Raw genomic sequence first — 10,700 nt, 5'->3', positions numbered from 1 at the left:
CCAGCCAGGGGAGCCACTGGACAGCAAGACCGCAACACCCACGGATCAGCAAGGGGCTCAGGTGGCTGGAACTGAGGTTCCCAAAGATCAGCCAGTTTGTGTCTTGGATGGAGCTGGCCTGGGACCCCTGCCCTCAGGCCTTTCTCCTCCCACAGCAGTGCCCATGACCACTGATGAGGCCCTGTCACCTCCCTGCCTCACAGAGCCTACAGGAAGAGCCCAACCCTCCGCTGGCTCTCCCGGCCCCCAGGCCACTGGGCTGCACCCCAGGAGTCCCCTTGAGGAGCCAAGGGGAGATGCTCAGCCTCTGCCCCACATTTAGCTACCTCCTCCCCTCCCCCAGACGTGACCCACCTGGCCTTGGGTTGCCCCCACTTCGTTCAACCAGCTGGAAAAACCTCCCCATGAGGTGAACAGCTGTACCAAAAGTGAACCCACAGAGGAATGCTGGTCTTGTCCAGCACTCAGCTTCAGACTGTTTCTTCTGTAGTCTGTCCCAAACCCTGATAGAGGAAGCAGGGGCTGCCTGAACAACTGAGGGGTGCAGACGCCCAGACTCTAGTTTTGGAAATAAACCATTCACTCCCAGGGTTGGAGCTGTTTGATGTTTTGGAGTAGTGTTTGCCTCTTTCATTTACGGAGCATTTGCTATGTACTGAGGCACCTTACAGAGGTCAGCTCCATAATCCTTAGGAGGAGACACTGGTGTCATCTCCGCTCTATAGACAAAGAAACAGGTTCAGAGAGGTTAAGGAGAACGTCTGACCTCACACAGCACACCGCGGCACTGAGATCACATAGGCTCTGTGTGACCTTGGGGCGTGAGGACTTCAGCACCTCCCCACCGCACTCCTCCTCAGGAGGTGTGCACACAGCGAGAGCCAGATGCCAGATGCTCCCAGGCACATTTCAGCTTGAACTGGAAGAAGAGGAGTGCTTGGTGAGAGATGCGTACACGGGGCAGGTCTGGGCCCAAATCAAGGCACCTGAGTGAGGGCCCTCTCCCCTGACACCATGGGAGAAGCCGGAAGGTATGCTTCCAGCACGGGGGTTCTGGTGGGCTCAGAGCTAAGGGTGTCACATCCTGCCTCTCCTTCAAGGCTTGGCTGTCTCAGGTCTGGCCTTTCTTTGAACAGATGGATAAACTGAGGCCCAGAAGGAGCAGTAGTGTGTCCAAGAGCTCACAGCAGTGGGATGACCTAGCTTTCCCTGAGAACAGAGTGCACCGATCCTCTTAGTTCCCAGCCCCCAACCCCTACCCTGTCCCCAGCCTTAGCCTCCACCCTCACCCAGAGGGCTCTTGGGGTCGAGTGTCCACTCTGGGTTGGAGAGACTGCCCCTTCTCATGCAGGTGTGAGGGGGCAGGACAGTCCGTCTGAGGGGCTGGACCAGCACAGGCTTCAGCTCCCACCAGGCGCTCCCACCAGGTGACCCCAGAGAGCCAAGGCTGGTTTATGAAGAGGCTGCCGTGGTGCATCTGTGTGTCTCTAACAGAATACCTGAGATGGATGACGTAGAAAGAAAAGTCGATTTGGCTCATGGTTCTAGTGATTGGCAAGTCCAAGAGCATGGGGCAGGTACTTGGCAGCCTCTGGTGCTGTCACTACACGAACCAGTGGATGCCCTGCAAAGAGAGAACCTGCAGATGGCAACTGCAGCAATCTGCTCTAGGGGGCGCTAATTAGGGAAAACAGGGAGGACCTTAGTCTCTGAATGAGAAAGCCATCCTCACACCCAAACACCTCCCCACATGGCAGCACTGGGGGTTCTGATCACAGCATGAGGTCCCACAGGAAGCAGCTCAGTCCCCCGCAATGCCCAAGCCCACCCGAGCCCTGATGGAGCCCTGATGGTTCACCCAGGTGTGGAGTGGCCAGCCCTCCACAGGATCCTTCTACCACCCACGGAGAGCAGTGATGGGACTGAGAGTGACTCTGGCCTGCAGATGCCAGCACGGAACCATGCCCTTCCCCTCACCCTGCTGCCCAGGGCCCCAGGCAATGACTCAGAGCCTTCCAGCCTCCCCTCTCACAGTGACAGGGGCTCCAGGAGAGGAACACTCTTCACGACCTCTTTGCTTTCTCCCTCCTGAAGAGCTCAGGCTGCTCCCTCTCCCCGCTATGCCCTTCTGTGCCACCTCCACTGGGCAAACCAGCTCATCCTTTCAGAGTCAGCTCAGATGCCACCTACTCCCCATGGCTTCTGAGTCTGTCCTGAGAACTTCTATCTATGGTACCCTCTGGCCTTTATTCTCTCTCTTTAGAATCATTTATTAATAATAATAATAATAATTATTATTATTATTTTGTTATAGAGTACCTGCATTCACTAGAGAAAGAAAGAGAGGAAGAGAGAAAGTGAGAAAGCAAGCTGCCAGGTCCAGGACTCGAACTTCAGTTGGCCATGTGGGAGTCCAGTGCCTTAACCACCATGCCACCTGCTGGCCCCGCAGCCTCTATACTATTTATGGTCAGGCATGGCACGAGGCCCCTAGGAGGCTGTCCTGGAGCCCTGGGGCTTATGTTCAATGAATGCGTGCTCGAGGAAGCCCACTGCACGGCAGGGATGGGGCAGACATTCCTGACCACAACTCCCTCTCACTCTCAGCACCTAAACGTCTCCACATCCTAGGGACCAGCAGGGCTTCCAGGCGTGATCTTAGCAGCAGCAGTTCCTTTTACTCCCACGTTCTCTCCTCCCACAGAAACCACTCAGCTGGATTTCCTCAGCCCAGGCTGACTGGCCCTGTGACCTGTCTAGCCTCCACTTGTCCTCAGAACAGCCCACGTGTGTCCATCAGCTAGGAAGAGAAGGTTGACAAGTCCAGGCAGGCTCGCAGAGGACCGCAGAACTGGCCTCAGCCCTTGGGACCCTGTCAGGGAGCACTGGGGAAGGATTCAGGAAAGGTATTTTTCTCTCTTGACTATTGAGTCACCTGCTCCAGAAGTCTTTAAGATTATGATTTAGGGAACCAGCAGATGGCTTAGTGGTTGCTTTGCTGGATTCCCATGTAGTTGACAGCAGTTCGAGTCCCAGACCTGGTGGCTTAAAACACGCCAGCCACGTGTGGGTGCGTGCCCAAAATCCTGAGAGGAGAATGGAGGAGAAAGGATTGTTGCATGGCCCACCCCCCCTTGGGGGGATTTCTCTCTTTCTGTCTTTCTGTCTTTATGTGTCTCTCTGGCGAGTGCATGCGTCTTATAGAAAAAATCTCTCTTAAGCAAAAAAAGGGGGACCAGCAGTTGGTGTAAGGGCTGTGTTGCTGGACTCCCATGTGGTCGATCGTGGTTCGAGTCCCGGACCTGGTGGCTTATACTCACACCGGGCACGTGTGCGTGCGTGCCCAAGATCCCAAGAGGAGAAAGGAGGAGAAGGGATTGCAGCATGGCCATCCCCCCTGGGGGGTGATTTCTCGCTTTCTATCTCTCTGTCTCTCTCTGCCTTTCTGGAGAGTTCACATGTCCTACAACAAAATCCTCTCCAAATATGTATATGTATATGTGTGTGTGTGTGTGTATATATATATATATATGTGTGTGTGTATATGTGTGTGTGTATATACACATAAACATATGCCTTAGTTGCCGAATATTGGTACCTTCTCACTGACGGTGGAGAAAATGAGGCAGAGCAGTTAGGCCGGTTATGCAGAGGAGTGGGGGTCCTGGAAGGGTCTTTAGAAAAGTCACTTCTGCTTCCTGAGACTTGGCCAGGAGGCAGCCCTTGGGTAACAGCTCGGGCCTTGGAGGTGAGCAGCAGGTGTCCCTCACTTGCTGACTATGTGGCTTTGGGGAATTGTTTGACCTCCCTGGGCCTATTCTCACCTGGGAAGTGGGGAACGGCCCTCAGAATTCAATGAGGTGCTGTAAAGAGAGCATATAGCGTTGTGTCAGCGCCAAGCCCTTGGTGGAAAAGAACCTGGTGCATTTGAAGTTTTGATAAATCAAGGCAGGAAGAGAGGGGGAGCTACCTGTCTTTACTGGGGTGCTGCACCCTTGGAAGTCTCGGGCAGGTCCTGATCAAGCCTCCCAGAGGTTCCCTTGGAGACTCTCAGGCTCCTCTCTGAGCTGTGGGGTCAGCCTCTCTGCCATTGCCCACACATTACTGAATCTGGCCCCCTGCCTGCCAGTGCCAGGGAAAATGGGCCAGGAAGTTTGTCAGAGCCAGTGGCCAAGTTGGTGCTTTCTCCTGGGAGCCCCAAGTGCTGTGTGGCAGCGCCCTCTTCTGGCACATTTTTGCAAGATACCCACAGCTGGTGTCTCCATGGCCCAGATTTCAGACTCCTTTGGACACCTAAGAAGGGACTACGCCCACCTTCCAAAAGGCAGAGGAAGAAATCCAGGCCTGGACTTCCCCAAGGTGCTGGGTGAGCTGGCAGCAGCTTCAGGACCAGAGCCCAGGCAGCCCCGTCTCCCTGCTGGGTGACTGGCTCATCTCATCACTGGCTTTTGCCTCGGTCTCTGTTTCTTGACTTCAAGCATCACAGTGAGTGAGTGATGGGCCGAATACCATCTGCACATGCTCTGCACATGCCTTCGTAAGGAACTGCCAATGAAGAGAGATGCCCGCTCCTGGGAGCAGCTCACGGAGCTCTTTGAACACCACGTGTGCTCCTCGTCTCCCCTTAGACCGAGAGAAGGGGTCTCAGAGCTCCTGTTGTCTGCGGCCAGTGCAGGAATGAGCAGCAGGTGCAAATGCCCACAGGAGAGACAGCCCAAGTACGTGGCCGTTATATCCACCCATCTGCCCTCAGTCGTCTCTGAGTACTGAAATCTGCTCTCAGGCAGAAGCCAAGGATGTAGCAGCAGAGGGCAAGATGGGCAGGTCCTATCCTCCTGGGGCAACCGGGCATTGCACAAGGACTGACCAACATGGGGAGGGCTGGAAGGAAAAGCTGGGATGTGTTGAAGGTGATGGGGAAGTCTTGACCTCCGCCGAGGTCTGGAGGTCTCCCTGGGCATAGAGGATGCTTTGGCACAGACCCAAAGGCGGTAGTAGTCAGCCCTGAGAAGGATCTCTTCTCAGGATCTTGGGCACGCACACATACACGCCCAGCGTGAGTCTAAGCCACTGGGTCCAGGACTTGAACCATGGTCAACTACATGGAGTTCAGCAACATAACCATTACACCAATTGCTGGTCCTGGAAGAGAGACTTTAAACAGAGACGGTAGCTGCAGTAATATGGATAGGCTCAGAATATTCTGGAAACATGACCCAAAATCACAGTTGAAAGCTAGCAGGTCCAGCGTAAAGTGGGGTGGTACAGCTTTAAGAAATGCCTGTGGGGAGAAGGTGGCCGCTGAGCTGAGTCTTGAAGGAGTTGGGTGCAGAGCTTAGCCAGGGGAGCAGGGGGGCACTCCCCACCAGGGAGCAGTCACTGCATGGTCACAGGTGTGCAGAGAACCTGGGGCACAGAGGAAACATGGCCGGATTGGGGCTCTGGCTTGACGGGAGTGTGGCAGGGTGGGAGGTGAGATAAGGCCAGGCAGTGGACACAGACCCAGGGCGTTGTGGCTGATGGGATAAGGCCGTGCAGACAGAGGACTTGAGGAAGACATCCAGCGTTCCAGCTTGGGTGGTCAGCGGGACTGGGGGCATTTATCTACGCTGAGGGAGCACTGGAGGAGGGACACTCTGGGGAGTTAGAGCGTTCTGAGGGACATGGAGAGTGAGGCACGGGGCCATCGGGGTGAGGCGGGGAGTAGGGAAAAAGTTGGAGATGAGGAGCAGAGGTAGCAAGCTGAGAGTTGGTGGACACGGAGGGGTGAGGGTCCAGGCGAGGCCCTGAAGAACCCCACGTCTGAGAGTAGGCAGGGGACAAGGCCCTGGAAGGAGATGAGAGTGGCTAGAGAAGAGGGAGGAAACCAGCAGGAACAGCAGACAGGAGGGTGGGAGGGGAGGGCAGGCCGCACTGCGCAGGCCAGGCAGGGGTAGCGCAGCATGGGTGGGTGCAGTGGGAGAATGAGGGGTAGGGAGCCCTGGGGCTGGACAGACTCTGGGAGCAGCCAGGGGGCGCCAGTCCGCGCAGCCTTCCCTGACTGCTTCCTGGCACAGACTCCCTGTCCAGGTTCTCCTAGCCACTTCAGACAAACACGTTCTCCCAAAGGAAGGGTCTGCTGCCTGATGGAACCGATATGGAGTGGGCAGAGACCACCGATTATCAGGCGATGTCCACATGTGACATCTGCGTCCCACTGCAGTGACAAGTCCTCAAGAAACTTACCTTTAGGGAAGAGGCTGAGGGAGAGAGAGGGAAGTGGGCTTCTTTTTTCTTTTTAAATTATTTATTTATTTATTTATTAGAGATTTTTGTTTTAGGGCATGTGTGCTCGCCAGAGAGACAGAAAGCAAGAAATCACCACCAACACCTGGACAACAAACCCCCCCCCCCCCCGGGGGCGGGGGGGGGGCACACCGCAATTCCTTCTCCTCCATTCTGCTCTCAGTATCTTGGGCATGCACCCACCCATGCCCAGCATGAGTTTAAGTCGTCAGGCCCAAGACTTGAACTATGGTCAGTTATGTGGGAGTCCAGCAACATAACCATTATACCATCTGCTGGTTCCAGAAGGTGGGCTTCTTTGGGTCCTAGAAACCAAGGCAGCTGACCTCTCCATGCCTCAGTTTCTCTGTCTGTGCAGTGGTCACCGGCCACCCCACGCTCTCCCAGGGTAGATACAAATGTGAATGGCAGGACCACAATCACTGCTCTGACGTGAGGGTCCCAGGAACGAGTAAGGGCCCAGATCCCTCCCCTGAGCCAGCGTTCTCCTGGGTCCCACAGCCCTCTATGAACTGGGGCTCTCCAGGCCTGGCCCGCAGCTGCTCTAGACCTGGGTCCTCCCCTGCCTCCTTGGTGATGGGCCTCCTGGGCAGATTTACTGCACATATCTGGGAGTGGAGCACGGCAGTTCATTCTGGAAAGGAGCCTGCTCTTTCCACTCTGCTCCTGCTTATCGGCATTCAGGCCACAGCTTCCTGGGCTCCGGAGGCCATCCAGGCCTGCCCGGCACCCTGCCTGCCAACTCAGAGGTCTGATTGGTGGTGACGTGGGGCTGAGGGGATGGCAGTCCGCCTGGCACCCCTTAGTGGTTCTGCAAAGGAGAGGGCTTGGGCATCGGCAGGCTTTCCACTGGTGGGTCCACTCCAAGGGTGAGCTCAGCTGAGGGCTGCTCTGGGAGACCTTTCTTTCCTCACAGCCGTCTCTGGCACAGATCCATGGCATGGCAGGGCACAGTTCGGGGTCAGTGCCAATGACAACTCTGAAGCCCTAAGACTGAGAAGGTCAGCACGTGTGGCAGGAAGCTGAGGCTCAGGGATGAGTGTGCTGTTTCCACCTCTCCCTGGGACTTTGCAAGACCAGCCCCATCTCCACCACCCCAGCAAGATTTGAGGCCCCAACCAAGCTCTGTCCTCAGAGGTGACTCCGGTTCTCATATCCAAATACAGGCCCATTGTGTGTGCCCAGGGAGGGCCATGGGTGCCCCTGCCACCTTCAAACCCACACTCCCCAGCATCCTTAGAGGGCCCTTTTAGGATCAAGCCTCAGTGGTTAGACTGAGTCTTGGTTTGCAAGACGGCCTGGCTAGCCACTACTGCACGTTGACCTTGGTGACAGGACATAGATGGACCAGTGGGACAAGAACAAGCCCAGTAGAAACCCCTTTCTCCAGACCAGACTCACCATTCTTGTCATCCCTGGGGTGTCTCAGCCAGACCCGCAGCTGCACCCCTCCTGGAAACCAGCAGGTTGCTGGAGGACATCGAGTCATCTTCCATGGAATGGTGGGAGCAGGAACACCCACCGGAACAAAGCCCTCCCCACCCTGCACAGCCAGGTCTCATCTCCTAATGAGCACGACCTCCAGCCTGGGCACAGACTCTGGCTGGGTGCAGGGTTTGCCCATTGAGGGGCTTTGGGGGAGAAAGGACCCCCACTCTGCCTCCTGGCTGGCCTGGATAGATAGTGTAGGCGGTGCTGGGGCTGGGCCTCCGAGGAGCTGCACCTCAAAGTTACACAAGGCTCTGGGCCACCAGGTGCTTGCTTGGACACAGGATGCTGAGTGGACACGTTAGGGATGAGCAGACATTGGGTGGGGATGCAGAAAGGGAGTGCACCGCTGCTTGGAATCAGCACCATCAGTGCAGTGTAAGGCAACGAGACCACCTCCCCAAGCGCACCTCGTGGGGAGGGCTGGAGGGGAGGGCGAGGGGACAGGAAGGTATTGAGGGGTCAGACAGGACAAAAGCCATCTCTAGGTTGCCCCTAGAATTACGTGATAGGATCACATTTAACCTCTGTGAGTCTCAGTTTCCTCATCTGTATTTTATGGATGTACACATGGTTCTACCAGAGGGATAGAATCAACCATGTGTTTGTGTAAGTGTGTGAGTGTGTGTGTGTGAGTGTGTGTGTGTGAGTGTGTGAGAATGTGTGAGAGTGTGTGAGAGAGTGTGTGTGTGTATGTGTGTGTGGAGTGTGCGTTTGTGTGTGTGTGAGTGTGTGTGTGTACAATTTTGAGGTCTGGCTGGCCAAATCAAATCTGTAGGCCAGTAGGTTGAAACTCTCAGGTGGGAGCTGAAGCTGCAGTCCAGAGGTAGAATTTTTTTTTTCTTATGGAAGACCCTGATTTGCTCTTACGGACCCTCATCTGATTGGCTGAGATCTACCAGTTTATGAGGAATAATCTCATTTACTTAAAATCAGTTGAGGGCCTGCTCCATAGCATAATGATTAAGCGGAAAGCCAGATCCCACATGGCCGACTATGATTCAACTCCTTGCCCTGGTGGCTTGAAAAATACACCAGGCACATGTGTGTGCATCCCTCAAGTCCTGATGGAATGGAGGAAATGGCAGAGAAAGGACTGCAGTGTGACCTGTCCCATTGGAGAGTTCTCTCTCTCTCTCTCTGTCTCTCTCTCTGTCTCTCTCTGGCCAACACACATGTCCGCCAGCAATAAGAAGGAAAAAATTAAAAAGGAAAGAAAAATCAACTGATGGTAGATGTTCATCACATTCACAAAACACCGTGAGGGAAACACCCTGGTTAGGGTTGGCTCGAGTCAGCAGCGGGACTGTAGCCCAGCCAGGCGTAGGTGTCAAACCGGGCATGGTGGAGGTGCTGTGAGAAGGGTGTGAGACATGTGTGTAAAGCCCTCAGCGCAGACTCTGGCTGGTGGGTGTTCTCGGGGTAAGGCAGCCATTTGCTTGTCTGGAGCAGGTGGGTACAGAGGAAGAGAAGTGTGTGGGAGGCAGAGATACAGTTTTGAGGGAGGGGGTAGTGTGAAGTGCTTCAGCGGAGCTCAGAGAGCAGGGTTTGTGGCCTGCTCTTTGGCAGAGGAGGGAGTGCTGCCCCAGGAGAGCCTGGGGGTGAGAGAGGTGTTATCAGGGGCTTCTGGCTGCAGTGAGGGGAGCTTTCTGGAGGCAGAGTGTGCTGCCTGGCCGCCTGGCCTTCATGGCTGGGCAGCTCCCAGAGGAAATTTCCAACCTGGCCTCACCCCTCCCAAAGGCCTAGCCAGGGATAGGCTGAGAGTTTTCAGGGTTCTGGAAATTCCCACCTGGCCCAGGGTGCTCTCAGCAAGGCGCTACATGCCCTCAGCAGGAGGATGCTGCAGGACCTTCAATTCTCAGGGAGCGGGGGAGTCTCCCCTCAGCCTTCCCTGTGACAGCCAGGCTTTGGGGAAATAAGCTTAAATCTGTCCTCAGACAGCTAAGTCTATAACTCAGATGTGACGACTTTCATCTCCTAATTTGGGCCAGATTGCTTTTTTTTTAGAGAGAGATTTTTGCTATAATGGCGTGTGTGCTTCCCAGCGAGACAGAGAGAAATCACCCTGCAAGGGGGACGGCCACACCTCAATCCCTTCTCTTCCATTCTCTTCTCAGGATTTTGGGCACGCACGCACGCACACGTGCCCAGCATGAGTTTTAAGCTACATGGGAATCCAGCAGTGTAACCATTAAGTCATCTGCTAGTCCCTTGGACAAGTTTTCTAAAAGATTACAATCTATGTATGCAGTATACATATACGCATTATATACATTAAACACAGTATCATTTTCCTCATCTGTAAAATGGGGTTACTAGTACCCACCTCACAGGGTTGCTGTAAGGAAGAAATAAGCCCAGGTACAAGGCAGAGGGCACAATTTAAGTGCTCAGAAAATGCTGGACATTATTAATAGCTAATATTCATTTACCACCGACTTGAAGTCGACTTCTGGACTAGGTGCTTTCCACACATTTTTAAATTATTCATTAATATTGGATCGTTGGGAAAGTCGTGACACAGTTTTGCATAGAAAAACAAGAGAAGTATGCCCTGACTTCCCTGACAACTGATAGAAAGGGTCCTAACCCGAGGGCTTTGGAAAGTTGTTGGGGGAAGGGCCACCTAAACTCTGCAACTGAAATGGAAAATTGTATGTTCTGTGTACTTTACAACAACATTGTCTGTGGCTTTCAATCAGCTCAAAGAATTAATTAAGCTGGTTTGGGCCAGCGAGTGGCCTGGTGGTTAAGGGAGCCAGGTCCTGCATGCCTCATTGTCCAGTTCAAGTCCTGGCCTGGGCTGCTTGAAATACACACTGGGAGCACATGTGGGCAGTACTGCCCAAAATGATGTGTGAATGGAAAAATGGAGAGGGGATTCAGACATGACCACATCTCAGTAGAAGGTGCTTTATTTCTCTCTC

General features: G+C 54.3%; 1 protein-coding gene across 1 annotated transcript in view; it reads left to right on the top strand.

Moving 5' to 3' along the window:
• LOC102473686 (uncharacterized) overlaps positions 1 to 349 on the top strand; it is a 5,091-nt gene extending 4,742 nt beyond the window's left edge. The window contains exon 5 of the mRNA XM_027767647.1: positions 344 to 349. Coding sequence (XP_027623448.1) covers positions 344 to 349 — 6 coding nt within the window. The remainder of the gene's footprint in view (positions 1 to 343) is intronic.
• The last annotated feature ends 10,351 nt before the right edge of the window (positions 350 to 10,700 follow it).

Source organism: Tupaia chinensis, unplaced genomic scaffold (assembly GCF_000334495.1).
Source record: "Tupaia chinensis unplaced genomic scaffold, TupChi_1.0 Scaffold144346_1, whole genome shotgun sequence".
Taxonomy (NCBI): Eukaryota; Metazoa; Chordata; class Mammalia; order Scandentia; family Tupaiidae; genus Tupaia; species Tupaia belangeri.
The sequence above is the reverse complement of the archived record's forward strand: the minus strand, read 5'-3'. Positions and strand labels throughout refer to the sequence as shown.